Source organism: Bombyx mori, chromosome 20 (assembly GCF_030269925.1).
Source record: "Bombyx mori chromosome 20, ASM3026992v2".
Taxonomy (NCBI): Eukaryota; Metazoa; Arthropoda; class Insecta; order Lepidoptera; family Bombycidae; genus Bombyx; species Bombyx mori.
The window spans coordinates 9,476,302-9,497,525 of NC_085126.1; the positions used below are offsets into that span (position 1 = coordinate 9,476,302).

The 21,224-nt window shown below is 39.3% G+C and overlaps 1 protein-coding gene across 4 annotated transcripts in view; it reads right to left on the bottom strand.

Annotated features, from left to right (window-relative positions):
• The window catches only part of LOC101746899 (MTOR-associated protein MEAK7), a 44,188-nt gene that overhangs the window by 18,749 nt on the left and 4,215 nt on the right, over positions 1-21,224 (bottom strand). For all 4 annotated transcript variants that reach the window (XM_062674444.1, XM_038018053.2, XM_038018052.2 and 1 more), the window contains exons 3-5: positions 4,573-4,705; positions 3,038-3,129; positions 1,548-1,744 (exon numbers count right to left, since the gene is read on the bottom strand). In XM_062674444.1, the coding sequence (XP_062530428.1) occupies positions 1,548-1,744; positions 3,038-3,129; positions 4,573-4,705 (422 nt within the window). The remainder of the gene's footprint in view (positions 1-1,547; positions 1,745-3,037; positions 3,130-4,572; positions 4,706-21,224) is intronic.

The window sequence follows — 21,224 nt, forward strand, 5'->3', positions numbered from 1 at the left end:
ATTATTAACGAAGCTAAAGGCTCTGGCTTGCTCATCGTGCTTGGGACTCCGGGTAAGAAAAGATCAGGGAAGAAGAAAGTTACCGGAATGGATAGTTTCGTTCAATCTGTAATAAAAAGATGTAATCATAATAACTACATAACAAGCAGCGAAACTCCGTACCGTAGAAAGGCTTCGAAAATTTTAAGGAAGATATACATTTTAATGGCTCGGTATGAAGTTTACGACGAATTATGAAAGAGCTAGGCTTCAGATGGAAAAAAAAAACAGAAAATAATCGGAAGCTGGTAATTGAAAAAAGTAACATTCGATTACTACGAATCGAATATCTTCAAAAAATAATTAATTATAGACAAAAAAGAAGATCGAACCGACCGAGTCGTAAACTACACCGATGAGCCCTATGTCGACTTATCACGATGATGGCGACTCGGGTGATGAAAACAGTGATGATGATAATGGTCAAGATTATGATAACGAAAAAAAATTACAAATACCAGCATCGCTTCAACTGAACGAAGACCTGGCAACAGCTCTAGTTTTGACTTAATAGAAGGAATATCTATTTTACCCCAAGATTAAATTATTACAATTATTAACCTATATTTTTTGTTGATGTTCTAATAAATATATAAATAAATACATATGTTGATTTTAATAATTTAATTGCATTATGACGCAGAGTAAATAATGTTTTTGCACGTGAGTGTACCATGCGCAAACTTACCCCCACTACGTCAACAAATGCTCAAGAAGTTTGCCGGCTATTATACCATGTATTTGACGCACACACGCATGCATACTATTTATTGTCAAACTTTTGTTCTTGACGTCTGTGGTCAAATTGAGAATAGATTAAATATTGTTTGTCTTTATTAATATTTTTTTATAGTGTAGCCTTAGCGAAATTTGTGACTATAGAAGTATAAAATACAAACATAATAGTGTACAAACTTATTATACAATTCCAATTAATTATAGTCGAATTTCGACTACTGCGGGACCTCTAGTAGCTTCGATCAACAATAGTAAGTTAGTATTGTTGATCGAAGTCTAGTAGTCATTATAGTGTAATATACTTCTATAATCACAGATTTCGCTAAGATTACACTTTAGACAAATATTAATAAAGACAAACAATAATTAACCTTTTCTCAATTTGACCACAGATTCAATTTGACAGCAATAAGAAAAGTTTGACAATAAACAAATAGTATGCATGTGTGTGTGTGTCAAATACATGGTAGTGTGTGTAATGTTGTTTTTAATAGATTTAATGTATTTTTATGCATAATTTTAAAAAATATTAACATTCTGCACTCCTTCTCTATATTCTCTATAAGAGTGGGAAGTTTCATGCTCCTCCGTCCGGGCAATTTTCGTAAAAAGGGGTATAGAGTTTTTTCTTCACATTTTAATATATATTTATATATATTACAATGTAATTGACGCGTACAATTTGTTTATCCACTTTGTATTTATCTTTAATAATATTGCTTTTAAAACTATATTTATTAAGAGATCTGTTGGCATATTATGATACTCACCAACTAGACAACTGATTGGCTGTACAATGATGCTGTGCCGAATCCATGTCTCCTCCTATACTGGCGGCGACGGCCTCGCCCAGGGCCTGCACGTGGCACGCCCGACCCCTGAACCCTTTGCTGATCCAGGTCTGGGCGCGCTTCGACGACGAGGACTTGAGGATCTTGATGTAAGTCGAGGCTATGCTTTCGCAGTACTGTTACGGGTAAGGTCAGGTCTGGTTAATTTGGGTGTTTCGACTATTCTGATGCTTGTGTTTGAAGACTTATCTCGCCCAACGTGGACGTGGACTGGGGTTTTTTTTTCTTATATGGTTGGATGGTTACTGGAGCCCATAGACATCTACAACGTAAACGCGCCACCTACCTTGAGATATGAGTTCTAAGGTCTCAGTATAGTTACAACGGCTACCCCACCCTCCAAACCGAAACGCATTACTGCTTCACGGCAGAAATAGGCGGGGTGGTGGTACCTACCCGTGCGGACTCACAAATGGTCCTACCACCAGTAATTACGCAAATTATAATTTTGCGGGTTTGATTTTTATTACACGATAGGATATTACAATATAATCATAGAGTTAAGTTAGAAAGAAGATGAATATACTGCTATAGCGGACGGATAATGCAGCAACAAACACAGCTGCTTGGTCATTGTTTTGGCTGTGGGTAGTCGGCCTAAAATAGCATCATCCTTTTTTTTATTGCCCTTGTAGGCAGACGAGCATACGGTCCACCTGATGGTGAGTGGTTACCGTCGCCCATGGACTTCAGCAATGTCAGCGGCAAAGCCAAGCCGCTGCCTACCGAAATGTCTGTCCTGTGTCGTGAAGCGAATATGGGATAAGAGGTAGGTTCCACCCGTTTGCGTATTAATACCGCGAAATATGTGTTGCCATTTGATATTCGATATGCAATACAATACAATACCGCCGAAGACAGGAAGACGTGGGGAACCACAGTACATCGAGTGGTCATAATTTCAAAATAGACACGACCTTCAGCAATGAAGAAGTCGACTCAGAAGAAGAAGAAGAATGCAATACAAGTGAGACTTCAATATGATCATGTCTTAATGTGGTTGGCGGCATGTTTTTTTTTATTTTTTATTGCCCGTGTAGGCAGACTAGCATACGGCCCACCTAATGGTGAGTGGCTACCGTCGCCCATGGCCATCAGCAATGTCAGGGGTATAGCTAAGCCGCTGCGTACTGTAAATGACCATGCCTATGGGCCCAAAGGAGGACCGCGCGATCGTTTGTTCATCAACGCAGTCCAGATTTAGCTTCAAGTGTGATACAGCTGTTACATAAAGGGACATTACTAGTTAACGTTCGTATGTGTTACTAGTTAATGCGTATAGTCAATATTGTTATAAACATTTTGAAATATAATATCAATTGCAATAATATACCTAGCGACCATACGGCCAACTGAATAAGACCTTTCGCGTTTCCATCCCAGATATCGCAACAAAACAAAAAGCCCACCTCTCGCAGAAGCTGATACGGCAATTCGATTTCTTCATTGTAGTCTTTCCCGAGACTGTTGTAGGTGACCATCATTCTTTCATCGACAGTGCCTGAAGAAATATAAAGTCAATTACTGGTATGGTAATAAAAAAAAACAATTAAATCGCACAGAAATCCTGCCCACACGCCGTCGGCGTAACTGACCAAAATCCCGGTCAATGAGGCCGCCACGCACTCGTGCACTTCCATTTGAAGCAGAGTACGGCCTTTATACACTACAATTGAGACTCCGACCTCATGGCTCAATCCAGGAGCGATCACGTGACACCTATAAGCTACAGCAAAGTAAAAATACCTTACGAAATTAACAAGTTTCATTGCAAAAAGACCTTTGTTTTATATAGTTTAACTTCTTTATCGATAGAGCCGGGACACACACGATCGATTCGCGGCGGAAAAGCGATACTGCACAGACTCTCCATTTCCATACAAACAATAAAATATATTGAGCCGTTTCAATGTTAAATAAATAAATAATAAACCATTTTCTGTTTACGAGTGAAAGATATAAAAAAAATCGCGTTCCGTTTAACCGCCCAGAGAATAGCCTCGTTTGCAGCGCGTCCGAAAAAACATAATAATATATAAGCATTAAATAAATATTAGAACGAATTGAATATATAATAATGTATTTTGGCTTCGACAGTCAGACAGATAAATGTATGTTAAAACGTTTAGACAGATACGCAGTGGGCGCGGATGCGAAATGAAAAATTATCATCTCATTTCGATACGATAAAACGTATGGAGTTGGCGATAGAAAAGCGAAGAGAAGTCTGGTATTCGAGATTCTTTAGAGTCGATTCTTCTCGAAACCCTGTACTCTGACATCTAAATCGGCTGGTTTGTTCACAGCTGTATATATACTGAGGGATTCAAATCCCGAAGGCATGTGGCCACAAAACGAAATTCCGCATAAAAGCCTAGTTATTGGGACATAACCCACTGAATTTCTCGCTGGATTTTCTCAGTGGGTCGTGATTCCGATCCTGTGGTAAATTCAGCAGAGCACTGCTTTTTCTAGGTCTAACACCAGATGGGCAGAGGGGTCGCACGTCCGTCGCTGCATCCATTCTTAGAACACGGTGTCTTTCAAAGGCTTCTCAAGCACCTACTCCAAGAGTCGTGTCGTACATGGCCAGATGTGTCGACATCTTATTACAAACAAAAAACCTATGTGTGTTCTTTAACGCCAACTACGACTACTTGTGATACTTATTGCTAGCGTTTCAGGGAAAATTTCTCTCATAGCAGCATTAACGTGCGACCCAATATCTGGTGAGCGGGTAGTTTTAAAAATTCCACTAAATCCCAACTTTTTTTTAATGTATATGCAGGCAGACACGAGCATACGGCCCACTCACCTTCAGGTGGTTACCGTCGCCCATGGACATCAGCAATTCCGGGGACAGAGCCAAGCCGCTTAATACTCTCCACGAGCCTCGTTTGAAGAAGAACATGTCATAAAGATATTATAACATTATAAAGCTCACCTCTAACATTATAAACATATAGTTCAGCGAAACGATTGAAGTCGACCGAGGGCGACTTCTCTTGTCCGGAACCGAAGAGGAAATTCGTTAAGTACTGCGCCAGCCGGGGATCGATTTGGGGTCCCCAAAATTTCTGTAAAACCATAATAGGAGCTGTTACATATACACATCTTACTGTTGGTAGGAACATCTTGTTAGTCCGCGCGGGTAGGTATTACCATCCTGCCGTGAGGCAGTAATGCGTTTCGGTTTGAAGGGTGGGGCAGCCGTTGTAACTATACTGAGACCTTGGAACTTATGTCTCGGGGTGGGTGGCGCATTTGCGTTGTAGATGTCTATGGGCTCCAGTTGCCACTTAACACCAGGTGGGCTGTGGGCTGGTCCACCCATCTAAGAAATAAAAAAAAAAACACGTACATTATTTTATAATGCGCTTTCTTAATACATAACGATGTAAAAAAATTATTTTCTCGTTTTTTTTATTATTACACTAGACGGGTAGATGTGAAAGTAGAGGTATCAATTCTATTTATTATATGCAACGGCAATACCAAACTCCGAACCGCCGCATATATGTTTTGCTGCAGACATAGGCAATAGAAAACTGACCTAAAATAATATTAAAGAAAAAAATTTTTTCGTCCCTCTTATAGATTCCTAGACCTAATTATCCTATAATTTGGTCCTAATTACATGTACACAGAATTGGATTCATGATTTTAGTTTTATTCGTTTGATATTAAGCCTCAAATTTTACAAGCTTTACAAGAAACAGTTTTGCTTTGTTGAAATCTATACTTAATATAATATTATAAAGAGGAAAGATTTGTTTGTTTGTTTGTTTGTTTCGAATAGGCTCCGAAGCTACTGGACCGATTTGAAAAATTCTTTTTCCATTAGAAGCCGACATTGTCCCTGATGAACATAGGCTACTTTTTTTAAAAAAAATTTTATTTTTTATTTTTGGTTTCATGTGTGTTTTAATGTTTCCGAAGCGAAGCGAGGGCGGGTCGCTAGTTTCAATAATAAAAGTGAAAATGTTGTAAACGAAATTGATCTAAGCTTTGATGTGCTTATGGTCCAAATTCGATCGTTGGACGTGCATTAGTGCATTACACTGTACTAGAAAAGAATTAAACATTTAACCGATCGTATTCGGGAACGAACAGCACAAACAGCGGAAACAGATCCGATATTTTAATTTATTTAATTAAAATTTCATCAATCACATTGCCTTTACGGAGTCTCGGCACGCACCATCCATCTCCAGAATGAGCCGCCATCGACGGTGTCTTTCGACTGTGATGCGTGTGGAGCACACGTGAGATTTAGGGAAAGCTTCTTTGCGCCCTAACTGATGTCCAAGAGCAGACTATAGACGATAACCGTTTCCTATTAGTCGAGCGGTACGCGCATTTATCGGCGAAGGCAAAAAAAGTCCAAACCTGGCCACAATACCTTTAGCAGTACTCCTACGCTAGCTAAACAAATGACCAGACAATCACGGATTATGAATATACCAAGCGTCTCACCAGGGAAGCTATGGGCATTTCATAATAATGAACTTCGAAAACTGCGACCAAGTTTCAAAACAAAAACCCCTCAAATAGGCCTTTTACGGACGTCATGGCTTCACCAGGAAATCGCAGTGCGGTTTTTTTACACATGGGTAGGAATCGACGGAAGCTCATGTCTTTCGAAATAAACCAACCAATATTATACCAACATCATACATAATAGAGTTCATAAAACAATATATAAATATACCCAAAGACCAAACTATTTTCTCGCATGCTCAATAGTTTCCTCGTATTATTCCAAAGTTGCACTCGTGGACTTAGCACCATTGTTTACGTGCGGCGAGGCACGAACTCGCATTGAACACTTCCTGTATGCGATCTTGGGTTATTGTATTTCCAATGAAAACTAATATATTAAATATACACGAGCGTATGTTTGTTGGTGATCGGTCCTTAGGCATGCCATCGACTTGAAATTTCGCGTCGTCATATTCGCAAATCGGGAGGTGATCTTGTCGTGATAGCGTAAAAGTGGCGAGCGCGTAGTACACATAATTTTACTTTTATTTCCTGGCGTCATTAACGCCATTTTCCTCACAACAGTTTAGTCCTTTGTCAGACCTCACACGATACTGATACGCGACCGAGGCCATATGACCTGTCTCTATTTTCCTGTTGCCCATCCGTTAACCGAACGAATCAGTGTGCTTAGTGCGAATTTTTTAACGTTCTCGATAGCGTATAAGTTAACTCAAATTTGTATGCAGTTGGAACAGCGCCCCTAGCGGCAAACGTAGACAAGCGTTCAACTCCATACAAATTTGAGTTAACTTTTACGTTATCGAGAACGTTAAAAAACTCGCACTAAGCACACTGTTTCTATTAAGTTGAAGTACCAGAGCAGCATGCTCTTTGTGCAGGGAGTTACGTTCCTGCCGTTTATGTCACGAAGTAGTACTGCATTCCAGTTTCCAGATATTGCGACCTTAATCTCATATTTCAGAAGATCAGTACAAAAAACACGAAGACCAACTACAAATATACGTTGAAGAAAAAAACATATTCATCCATAAAAAAATAACAACAAAGTCAGAGCTTTCATGTCAAGCTTTATGTGAATTTAATGGCGCGACCCACTGAGAAGATCCGGCGAGAAACTCAGTAGGCTGTGTCTGAGGGTGGATTGAGTGTTGATTTTGGGGTGTATTTATAACACGGGGCACCTAATATGAGCAATTGTTAACCCGGGAAAGGTCTGCTCCCTTGTGATCAAATGGATGCGTGATCAATCTTGAGACATGAGTGAGTGAAGTCACAGTTTCGATCTTTCACAGCTGCCCTACCCTTTGAACCGGAACACGGCAGAAACTGTCGGGGTGGTGGTAACTATCATTACGGGTGTGTAATACCATACCATGCCATTAATTACGCAAATTTATAACTTTTTGCGATTTTCGTTTCTAAATACGATATTATTCCTTCGCGGTGCTATCTGAACCGTCTAGTCCTGAAAATTTGAACACTAGCATAGTCTAATTCCTTGATACGAAATCTCTTGGTGAATTAGCTACAGAGCTATTAGCTCCGTCAGTAAAGGGACTCGTAGAAGTTCAGTGTTCTAGAATAATCCACGGAGAAGGTATTACAGAGAGTGCTCTAGCGCAGGAGGGTTTGCGCAAAAGATACCTTCGGTAAATAACACAGAGTGCAAAATATGAAAACCTTGTCAAATAACATTCCAGTGCATTCGGCGTTTATTAATTAAAATCGTCATATAATTTTTATCGCGCCATTAAATTCACATAAAGCTTGACATGAAAGCTCTGACTTTGTTGTTATTTTTTTATGGATGAATATGTTTTTTTCTTCAACGTATATTTGTAGTTGGTCTTCGTGTCTATTTTTTGTACTGATCTTCTGAAATATGAGATTAAGGTCGCAATATCTGGAACGCAGTACTACTTCGTGACATAAACGGCAGGAACGTAACTCCCTGCACAAAGAGCATGCTGCTCTGGTACTTCAACTTAATAGAAACAGTGTGCTTAGTGCGAGTTTTTTAACGTTCTCGATAACGTAAAAGTTCACTCAAACGTCGCGTTTCCGATCCGGCGGTAGATCCTGCGAAGCACGGCTCTTGCTAGGGTTCGTGTTAGCAACGTCGTCAGGTTTGAGCCCCGTGGCACACCCAGGAAAAAAAAACTCAATCCTCGCCCTCACCCAAAAAAACTACACAAAATCCTCATTATAAAGACCTTTGAGGACCTTTCAATTCTTTGCCTCATTAAGGCATCTGTACTGTATGTTTCTTATGTACTCCTCATTCTCTGACGTCAGAGTCCGTCACGTGTCCATCTTCGATCAGTTTAATGGATTTCCGGAGCACATGTAACAACGTAGATTGATCATAAACCTATCGTCCATATCACTATAATTTCACGTTAAAATTTTCATACAATATTTACGTTCGGCGCATGGTTTTCTTCAATCCCGCCTCTGGCCGTGGATAAGCAGGCATTGTTACGTTACGGGGCCACGAAAAACGTTTCTATCATGAGCTGTATCGTACTGATATCACTTTATTTCAAACTGTCTTTACTCTGGTTTAGGGCGACCATAATAATAAGGTGAACGGAAGAAGACCACGAGGTAGAGGCCCGACACGTTGGACTGACCAGATCCGCACTACCCTCGACACCACAGGTCACGATGCTCTACACTCGGCGGCAGATCGAGGCAAATGGCGTGGAATTGTCCGCAATAAACTCTTGTTGCGAGGAGGTGGTCACGACCCTCAGTATTGAGGAAACCGAAGCAAGAAGAAGGGCGACCATACGCACTCACTGTAGGTACGTTTCAAAATGATTTTTAAATATCTCCTTCAAATAAAATCAGTTTACGTTGAAAAAAGCTTAACGTGGTCAACGTCGCCTATGGATATAGGCAATTTCAGAGGCGAGTGAGGCCTCTGTGCATGGAACCCGAGCCTCCTCGCGAAAATTATTCGAAAAAGGACATAAATGGTACAGAAAAAACAATGCGATAAACTAGAATTTGAAACAGTTACGAGCTTGTACCCAAATAAAATAAACAAAGATACGTTTGTTTCCTATATAAGTCACAACAAGACTTTGGAAGTCGTCGTGGCCTAACGGATAAGACGTCCGGTGCATTCGTGTTGAGCGATGCACCGATGTTCGAATCTCAGGCGGGTACCAATTTTTCTAATGAAATACGTACTCAACAAATGTTCACGATTGACTTCCACGGTGAAGGAATAACATCGTGTAATAAAAATGAAACCCGCAAAATTATAATTTGCGTAATTACTGGTGGTAGGACCTCTTGTGAGTCCGCGCGGATAGGTACCACCGCCCTGCCTATTTCTGCCGTGAAGCAGTAATGCGTTTCGGTTTGAAGGGTGGGGCAGCCGTTGTAACTATACTGAGACCTTAGAACTTATATCTCAAGGTGGGTGGCGCATTTACGTTGTGGATGTCTATGGGCTCCAGTAACCACTTAACACCAGGTGGGCTGTGAGCTCGTCTACCCATCTAAGTAATAAAAAAAAAATACTTGGTTGCAATTTAATTGTCCACGACCCAGTCTGTATGGCTGTTTCAGAGTCGTGTAGTAATTCTTTACTGTATGTTTTTGCGCTGGTAGAAGACGACTGTTTTGATGACTTTTGGCTATTGTGGAGAGGTTGTGGTTTCTTCGGAGGTTCACTGGTAACTGTTTCACTAGTAACTGACAACTGGTTCACTGTTAACCGTTTCTGTTTCCATCTCCGAGTTCCGCTGGTAGTTGAACTGTTTCTGATAACTATTTATAATCTTGTTTAACTATTTGTAGCAAATAGTGGTCCCCTGGTAGTCGAAATTTGACTATAATTAATCTAAATTATAAGTTTGTAAGCTATTATGATTCTATTGTCAGACTAATTATACTTCTATAATCACAGATTTCGCCAAGACTACACTGTAGACAAATAATACTAAAGATAAACAATATCAACCTATTCTCAATTTGACCACAGACTTTAAGCAATAACAAAACTTTGACAGTAAACAAAGAATTTATGTATGTGTCTGTGTTTTATTTATTGATTTAATGTATTATTAAAGCATAATTTTAAAAAAACATTAGCATTCTGCACTCCTTCTCTATATTCTTTAAAACTGTGAGAAATTTTATACTCCTTCGTCGGCGCGATTTGTGTAAAAAGAGGTACAAAGTTTTTGCTTCACGTATTAATATATATTTGGTCTGGCCATAAATACTGTTACTATTAAAAATAAACAAAATATTACATTTGAATTTGGAATCTGTCATTTTTATATGATTGCTCATTGAGTTTTCTCATTTTGGCGCCAATACATTGTACAATATTTTGCGATATTAAAATGGAGTGGGGTGATAAAGAGAACCGAATCGCTGTGATTGCATTATACAAAGTAGGTATGGAGCCAAATGCAATTTTTAAAACTCTCCATACGCTTGGTATTAGTAAAATGTTTGTGTACCGGGCTATTAATAGGTGCAATGAGACCTCCTCTGTTTGTGACAGAAAAAGATCTGGCCGTTCGTAGTGTTCGTACGAAAAAGGTGGTCAAAGCAGTAAGGGAAAGAATTCGAAGAAATCCTGTCCGAAAGCAAAAGATTTTATCTCGGGAAATGAAGATAGCACCTAGAACCATGTCGCGTATTTTAAAAGATGACTTAGGACTTGCAGCCTATAAGAGACGTACTGGTCATTTCTTAACTGATAATTTAAAAGAGAATAGGTTGGTAAAATCGAAGCAACTGCTGAAGTGGTACGCAAAGGGTGGTCATAGAATTTTTTTGTTTACGGATGACAAAATTTTTACAATTGAGCAACATTTTAACAAACAAAATGACCGTATTTATGCTCAAAGCTCTAAGGAAGCTTCCCAATTAGTCGGCAGAGTGCAACGTGGGCACTATCCGACTTCAGTGATGGTTTGGTGGGTTATTAGCTATGAAGGAGCGACTGAGCCATACTTTTGTGAAAAAGGTATCAAAACATCGGCACAAGTGTATCAAGATACCATTCTTGAGAAGGTAGTGAAGCCCCTTAACGACACCATGTTCAATAATCAAGTATGATCCTTCCAAGACTCGGCACCAGGTCGTAAAGCTCGGTCTACGCAGTCTTGGTTGGAAACGAACGTTTCGGACTTCATCAGAGCTGAAGACTGGCCATCGTCTAGTCCCGATCTTAATCCGCTGGATTATGATTTATGGTCAGTTTTAGAGAGTACGGCTTGTTCTAAGCGCCATGATAATTTGGAGTCCCTAAAACAATCCGTACGATTGGCAGTGAACATTTTTCCCATGGAAAGAGTGCGTGCTTCTATTGATAACTGGCCTCAAAGTTTAAAGGACTGTATTGCAGCCAATGGAGACCACTTCGAATAAGATTTTTATACTTTAAATTGTTTTATATTTATGTATTAAACTAACACACTGTAAAAGTAATAAATGTTATTTGCAATAGAATTTTTTTTTCCTTTGTCTCAGTATTTATAGCCAGACTAAGTAGATATTTAACAACAGCGTTTCGTGGAGGACAATGCTGCGGATTCCCTGGACGGCGCATCGGACAAACGCATCAATCCTGGAAGAACTAGGCGTCTCCTTAAGACTCTCCACCATTTGCCTACGTAGAATTTTAGAGTTTTTCGGTCACGTTGCGAGAAAAAAGGGTGACAATCTCGAAAGACTTCTCATCACCGGCAAAGTGGAAGGAAAGAGGCCTAGGGGGCGTAGTCCCATGCGCTGGTCCGATCAGATTAAGACGACTTTGGAATCCAGCATCAATGTCGCTATCCACTGCGCGGAGGACAGAAGTGAATGGAAGAACATAGTCCTGACAAAAGTGCTCAGTAAAGGTCACGACCCTCAGAACTGAGGAATACGACGCACGGAGGAGGAAGTAGATATTTAACAACAGCGTTCCGTGACAAGAACAAAACTCGCTGTTCTCGTAGCCACACGTGTTTCACGTACACGGCGCATTCACTAGACGAATGTTCCGCTAAAAAAATAAACAAACGCGTCGATCAGTTAACGGTTATAACGACTTTACTATTTTTAAAACGATCCGCGTAAGAACAAATTTATAATTCAATTAATAATGTAACACGCGCGCCCCCGGACTCCGACACAATGAGCGTTGAGCGATAAAATGTGGTTTTTTTCCTAATTATTCTAGTAACCTCGAGGGGTTATTCTAGATAATAATAATAAAACACGTAATAAAAACTAGCCTAAGAACTCATAGCTACTGTATATGACTTGGCCAAAAGCCCGTATGTACAGTTCTACCGGCTCTGTCGACAGACTGAACTGAGAAAGGGGAAACCTATAATAATAATCGCATTTATTTACTCCACAATACAAATACAAATAAACTTTCGATTAATATGACATAAAAATTCTAATTCTAAACAATATTACCGAAACATACTAACCGAGCTAGTAGGTGAGTTCACGGGGCTCAAACCTGGTGACGTTGCTAGTACTGGTCCTAGCAAGAGCAGTGCTTCGCAGAATCTACCACCGAATCGAAAACGCGACCCGCTAAAAAGATCCGGCGAGAAACTCAGTGGGCTGTGTCTACGGGTTAATTTACTCGTCGGGCCCTTCGTCGCAAGCGACGAGAACGATGACCGGTGCTTGTGGTACCTAAAAGCACCGTTAGTGGATTGGGAGGATCCGTAATGACGTGTTTAGGGCAAAAAGTGATGAGAATAAAATTATTTAATAGCAAATAGTGGAATTATTATTATTATTATTAATATACATATAGGCAGTATTGGAACAATGAACAAAAGAATATTAAAAAAACGTTAAATTTTTCCTTCTTTTTTTTTTGTTACTTCAGTTGGTGCAAGAGCCCACGGCCCACTTGATGTTAAGTGGTTACCGGATCCCATAGACATCTACAACGTAAATGCCGCCACCCACCTTGACATATGAGTTCTAAGGTCTCCGTTTTTACAGTACAACGGCTGCCCCACCCGTCAACCCGAAACGCATTACTGCTTCACGGCACAAATAGGCAGAGTGGTGGTACCTACCCGCGCGGACTCACAAGACGTCCTACCTCCTACCACCATTAATTACGCAAATTATAATTTTGCGGGTTTGACTTTTATTACACGACGTTATTCCTACATCGTGGAAGTCAATTGTGAACATTTATTTTTATTTTATTAATTAATTTATTTATTAATAATTTATTTAGTAGTTTTTTAGACGGCACTCAATGTAAAGCAAATTAAACATAAGCTTATTTGGCACTGTTTTTTTACAGAGCGCAATGTAATACGAATTAAATCTAAAGCGTTGAGGGTGGCTGTTTATTCAATTACCCTTCGGGTCTCACAATACGCTCCAAAGAAAAAAAATGGTTCTACGCACGAAAAGCTCAGGTAATGCAAAGCTTTTGCAACATTGATCAACAGGCCTCATAGATTCTGAAGACATTCCCGTCTGCTCAATGCAATCTTCTTCTTTGTCTCGCCACAATGAATTTTTCTATTCCATTCTTTTCTATCAGCCGTCATCTCAACACTCAGTCCCCTCTCTCTCTCTCATATCATCATTCACACACTCCAACCATGTCTTTTTCGGTCGACCTCTTTCCCCTCTACCTTGCACTACCATTTCCATACATCCATTCCAATCCATTGAATACGAAATGGAAATCGATTTCCCTGATGCTCAAAAACTAATAAACGTGTCTATGTATACAAAGCAAAGAACCTAGTCACATTAACGACAACGTGGAAACTAATAGACAAGCCCTCAAAACCTAAATTGGATGGGGCGATTGCGTCACCGCTCCCCGAGGTCAAGTCGAGGGCAAATTGACTAGGGGGACGATAATGGAAACCCTTGTATTCGTTTCCCATTTAATTAAGTTGCGATTTATAGTTCCAGTTTCCATTGCTCTGTCCCGTAATGGCATGGATGTTTTAATAATAATAACAACTGGGAACAAATCAGGCGCGCTCATCCGGGCAATCCCAATTTAGGATTCCCTGTTTTTTTACGGCCCACCTGATGGTGAGTGGTTACCGTCACCCATGGACTTCAGCAATGCCAGGGGCAAAGCCAAGCCGCTGCCTACCGTTAAGTACTCTCCACAAGCCTCGTTTGACGAAGGACATGTCATAGCGCTCGGGAAACACCGTGGAGGGGAAGCTCATTCCAAAGCCGGAGGTACGTGGCCAAAAAAGATCTCTGAAAACGTACTGTGGATGAACGCAGGGGCTCCAGGTAGTATGGATGAACTCTACTCCGGTGGCGGGCGGTGCGATGGTGAAAACGAGATGATTGAATCATCTCAAACAATTCGTTTCACATTTCATGGTCATGTTTCAAATACAAATATTCACCCATATATTTTAATCATTGTATAGTTGAAACTTGCGAGTTGATGAACTTGGAAGATTCTCGTTCGGTTAAGCTGGCTTAGCTCTTCGAGGATACCAGCATAAGTAGGAAAACGAAAAGTGGAAGATTGGTGATCGTCCCACCCTTACGTTAAAATATAGGAAACATGTGAATCGTTAACTTCGCTATTTGAGACATTACTGACTCTATAACTAATTTTAAGGTTTAATTTTGAGTTTATTAATAACGTTGTCACGGTTTTAACACGAAAATAATAAAATGTGCGAAACATCGGAAATAATCGTGCATTAGTATTAATAATTACATTAGAGAGTACTTTTATTTTTTTATTATTTAAACTGTAAATTTTGAATTCTAATTCTAAGATTTCACTATAACGGCTGCCCCGCCCTTCAAACCGAAACGTATTACTGTTTCACGGCAGAAATAGGCGGGGCGGTGGTACCTACCGGTGCTAAATTAGAAATGATCATCAATAAGGTTTCGTGTATAAAGACATATCATCTAAAACCATAGACGTTTTGATTTTTTTTCTAATCGTCGATAACTTAAGGGGCTATTAAAACGAAGCGTAGACAAAAACCATAAACCTAACCAGGGTAGCTACTAGCAAATAGCCATTGAGAAACCAATCACCGTCATAGATAAATCTTGCGTTATCTTAATGAAGAGAAAAACTCCGAATCATCTCTGTGAGACGTCACAATCTCTACACGATAAGGATGTTGACTCATTGTTTTTTTTTTAAATCAAAAACTTACGTAACACATTCATAGATTTGACTGACTCAATAGTGCAGTATTTAGAGCCCCTAATTGCTAAGCTGAAAGGCATGGGTTCGATTCTAGCACCGGACAAACATTCTTGTGACGAACTTCTTTATTTGTTTTATATCCGGGTGTTTAATGTGCCCAAGGCGTTTCCATCTCTTCAGCCATGTACCATCTGGCTTTGGAATGAACTACCTCCTTCCTGGTTGTTTCTCGAGCACTATAACATGTCTTTCTTCAAACATCTTGAAGTCTTTTTGAAGTCGTCTTGGCCTAAAGGATAAGACGTCCGGTGCATTCGTATCTAGCGATGCAACGGTGTTCGAATCCCGCAGGCGGATACGATTGACTTCCACGGTGAAGGAATAATACATCGTGTAATAAAAATGAAATCCGCAAAATTATAATTTGCGTAATTACTTGGGGTAGGACCTCTTATGAGTCCGCACGGGTAGCACCACCTTGCCTATTTCAGTCATGCAGCGGTAATGCATTACGGCTCGAAGGGCGGGGCGGCCGTTGTAACTATACCTTAGAACTCATATCTCAAGACGGGTGCCGGCATTTACGTTGTAGATGTCTATGGGCTGCGGTAACCATTTAACCCCAGGTGGGCTGTGAGCTCGCCCACCTATCTAAGTAATAAAAAAAGTATGGATTATCTTATTCAAAATCTTTTTCTTCTTTCTAGAGTTTTCCCGGTCTAATGCCAGGGTCCTTTTTTTTACTTAAGCTCCTGTACTTTGCCCGGTCTTCGGCATCCTTCGTATTTTATCTTATTCAAAATAATTAAATATATATAAAAATGAATTGCTGTTCGTTAGTCTCGCTAAAACTCGAGAACGGTTGGACCGATTTAGCTAATTTTGGTCTTGAATTTTTGTGAAGTCCAGTGAAGGTTTAAAAGGTAGATAAATATGAAAATGCTCGGAATTTAATAAAAATAACAAATTTTTTTTCTCTTTGATGTGTCCCCCGTCGGACGGATTCCTTTTGTTTGTTTTAAGTTTACTTTATACAAAAGTTTAGCTCTTTTATTTATCGATTGAGGCACTACGAAGTCAGCCAGGTCAGCTAGTATATAAATAAAAACAGAATTTCTTAACAACTGTAATGTACTCTTACAATCCCACAATCATAAACTAATCTTTTTTTGTGATCAAAACGTAAACGCATTGACGTCTAAACACGTACAGCCCAAAATAAACAATCAAAGCTACGTTTCAGAAAGTTAACGAGTATTTCCTGTAAACAATTGATTTTTTTTTTGTAACTACATTTTTTTTTTTAATCCCGAATATTACAACATTGTTATTGGTGTTTCAACTAGGACGTAAAAAAAATCGTAATGTTGCCGCGTTTTGTAAATAATGTTTAATGTTATTTAAACATATTTTTATTGGCCCGTGTATGTTTACGTATTTAGTTTTCCTGTGATCAATCGTTTGAAAAAAAAAATTATATCTCCATGATTTAAAAAAAAAAAAGAACACGGCTATTAATTTTTTTTTATTTAATAATATCCGCCGGCCGGCCACCAAACCGTTGGTCGGATCAGATAACTGCGCTCACTGGACTCTCTGTTACCAACGCCCTGAGAGAAGCCGAAAACCGAAGCAAATGGAAGCTGAGGGTACAAAGAACCACGAAGGGCTTTCAAGGACACGACCTTTAGCAATTGAAGTATTCGACTAAGAAGAAGAAAAAATCTGCGTTCGTTGGAAAATAAATATACAGTTGTTTTACACATCCACGTTTTTCGTCCGGTAACGCTGATATAGCCTTACAAATCTATCGGAATCATCATCATCATGCTTTCCTATTACCCTCTGCTGGGGTGTAGGGCTCGAATCAAATTTTTTCATTTATATCGGTCTTGGGCAGTCTGTTCTAGCTCCTCCCACGTCATGCCCAAGACCCCTAGCTCCTGCTCCACCGAGCGACGCCAAGTTGTTCTGGGGTGGCCTCTCTTCCTTTTACCAGACACTTTCCAGGTCAGTGCTCTCTTTGATAGGTGTGTATTGGGCTTTCTCAAAGTGTGACCAATTCAATGCCACTTCCGTGTGATCTATCAGAATAGGTAAGAAAAAAATGTTTGAACCTTTCATATCGACGTTGGGCGATTCACGCTGGGCTATCAATAGTCCTTTTCGGCCAAGCATCTAGTGCATTAAGATATTACTTATATCAATAGAAGATGAGCAGCGTATTACTAACATATTACAAACACTTACGTGTAGGCATTTAAGCAATTAAAAATAATATATATATTTAACTAGTGTTAGGACGTCATGTGAGTCCGCACGGGTAGGTACCACCGCCCTGCCTATTTCTACCGTGAAGCAGTAATGCGTTTCGGTTTGAAGGGAGGGGCAGCCGTTGTACTGTAAAATCTGAGATCTGAGAACTCGTGTCTCAGGGTGGGTGGCGGTATTTACGTTGTAGATGTCTATGGGCTCCGGTAACCACTTAACACCAGGTAGGCCGTGAGCACGTGCGTATCATTTAAGCAATAAAAAAAATTGTTCATACAAAAAAAAAATCTTAAACTTTTCTCGATTTTGATTGAGTCAATCGTAAACAATTTCAATGCATCGCAACAACTAGTTTCTTCGCATTCCCTTGCCTCATATCTGTCCTTAATTGATCACACATTGTAACCTCTTCGATTATTAGAACGCAACATAACAAATCTATTTCGGTTCAACTTTACGGCGTTTAGTCTATTTGGGGATGTGTAAATCATATCGATAATGCAGCGTCGACTGCGTGCCGTGTACAGGGTGCTTTTTTTTTTCCTACCTAAGCTGGTAGCCTTGAGAGGCTATTCCAGCGTAACCTTAACTAGTAGGTGAACTCACGGAGCTCAAATCTGACGACGTTGCTAACACGAACCCTAGCAAGAGCCGTGCTTCGCAGAATCTACCACCGGATCGGAAACGCGACCCACTGAGAAGATCCGGCGAGAAACTCAGTGGGCTGTGTCTGAGGGTTGATTTACTCGTCGATGTGTTCGAGTTGAACAAGTCGGAAGCGGAATGTGAAATGGTACAATATACAAAAAGATGTGTGGTGTCGTGAGACACCGGATAGGAACGAAAATCCTTATTATAAAAATATTAATTTTAAGTTCTATTCGAGACATAAAGAAAATAAAACTGGAGGTTTCGCAACAACCCACGGTCACTCGGTAACGTGCGAACTTATTGTGGTACACTTCATTCACGGTTGTTTGCATAAGAGTTAGTGTATTGCGCAAACGAACGCTCTGAGATCGTGGTCAATCTATACTATATATAATATTATAAAGAGGAAAGATTTGTTTGTTTGTTTGTTTCGAATAGGCTCCGAAACTACTGGACCGATTTGAAAAATTCTTTTTCCATCAGAAGCCGACACTGTCCCTGATGAACATAGGCTACTTTTTTAAAAAAAAAAAATTTTTTTGTTTGTTTCATGTGTGTTTTAATGTTTCCGAAGCGAAGCGAGGGCGAGTCGCTATGAATGATAAAAAAAGATGTTATTTTTTGTACGTTATTGCAAAGTTAAGTCGTACACTGTGCGCATTACTAATTTTTACGTTATTACAAAGTTAAGTCGTACACTGTGTGCATTACTAATAAAAATCTTACGTTACGGACGTTTTTTCCCGGTTAGTGTACCCCTCCGCATCGTCTCATAAGGAACTTCGTTCCAAAAACATAAATGTTCACGAACGGGTTGTGGGACTATAAGCACATATACCTACCTTTTGTTCGACCTACATGGATTTTTTATCTAGAGTGTTAAACGTCAATGCTCAAATTTAGCCTGAACTGGGCCCTCTTTCTTGGATAGAACGAGGAGTCCCTTTCGTCTATCCAAGGCCAGACTGCCACATAGTACTATTAGGTTCCTTTACTACTCATCACAATACCAGCAGCCCAAAGCGTCAGGGGTCACCCTTCTCAAACAGACTTTGCGAGGAGTCTCTTTCAGGTGTCCAAGGCGCATCTGTCACACAGTACTGCAAGGTTCCTTACTCCTCATCACAATACCCTCAGCCCAGTGCATCAGGGCCAAGCTTGGACAGGCGCCTTCAGAATACCATATACATGAAACTAACCATTGATACTTGTTGTAATCAGTTAGTTTATGACGAATCAGCAACGTTACAGAAAAGTAATTGAATCGACATGTTTTCTTTTTGAAGTTTTATCATGCTACATTTCTTGTTGCGTAAAAAAACACGTTATACAATATTTTTGGAACGTCCAAATACACCCTATATGAAGTCACGTTGTGTGGAACATGTCATAGGTTTGAGCGATTTTTTATACATTAACATGCTCTTTTATTACCTTCACTTTCGTTTATATTTAAGAAACTGAATCCTTCAACGGATTTTTCACGTTCGATGTTCGATTATCTTGACAATTTGCGCACGTATCAAGGATCGATAACTAATACCCTGACTAGAATCACTGTGATACAAAAATATCTATATATTAATACGTGAAGCAAAAACTTTGTATCCCTTTTTACGAGAATTGCGCGGACGGAGGAGTATGAAATTTTCCACACTTATAGAGAATATAGAGAAGAAGTGCACAATGCTATTTTTTTTTTTAAATAATGCATAAAATATACATTAAATCAATAAAGAAAACATTACACACACTACATACCATGTATTTGACGCACACACGCATGCATACTATTTATTGTCAAACTTTTTTTCTTGGCGTCTGTTGTCAAATTGAGAATAGATTAAGCATTGTTTGTCTTTGTTAATATTTTTATAGTGTAGTCTTGGCGAAATTTGTGATTATAGAAGTATAATATACAACCATAGTAGTGTACAAACTTACAATTCCAATTAATTATAGTCGAATTTCGACTACTGCGGGACCTCTAGTAATATTAATACTTTCTGGGCACTTCAATTCGAGTGTTAGAATAGCACCTGTATCTATACAAATATTTGATACATTAGGCGTTTTCTAAAAGCGATTCGTAATGAATTTAACACTAGCACACCGGTCTTCACGACTAATTGAAGATTTCATTACATATCAAGAAAAATAAAGTGATTCAATTACCAGAACATTCTTAATTTAACACGGCATTGTTCAATATGTATTTTTGTATTTCATAATTAAAGTAAAAACTATCGAAATTTTATTTGATTCGTTGTCTCGACGTCCACAATTATTATGTTTGGATTTATTAATGCAATTTAAATACGTTATTTTGGACAATTTATAATTTTACGCCTAAATTACTCTAAATTATATAATATAACTAAACTAGTGGACCCGGCGAACTTTGTTCCACCACACGGTTTGTTTCAAACACATCAACCGGTCAACTTCAAAATTCTACTATAATTAACCATAGAATATATTACGTTCAGCTGTCAGTTGCGTTTTGTTATTCCATATCAGTTGCGTTTTGTTATACCACGTTTTATGTCACGTCCCACGGGAACGTGATAAAAAGTCCTATCCATCCTATGTCCTTCTCCTGGTTCTAAGCTACCTTCTCACCAATTTTCAGCCACATCAGTTCAGCCGTTCTTGAATTATAAATAGTGTAACTAACACGACTTTCTTTTATATATATAGATAAACAATTTACTCTCTGAAATTTAATGTATCTTAACAAAACATACACCCCGAATCGAGAACCTTCTACTTTCCCATTTGAGATCTGTTAATTACAGACACACCGTCTTATCGATTTAGTATAGCTAAATGATTTTATCGGTCGTAAAATTGTAGTGTAATTAAAATAATCTGTTGAATATAAATACCGCGTTTCCCGCTTAGCGCTTGTGACTCGTTACACACTTTCGTGGTTCATCAGTTACCTACTAATTACACGTTTGACAGGCGGCCATTTTGTAGTTGCTCGACTCATTGTGACGTAAGGA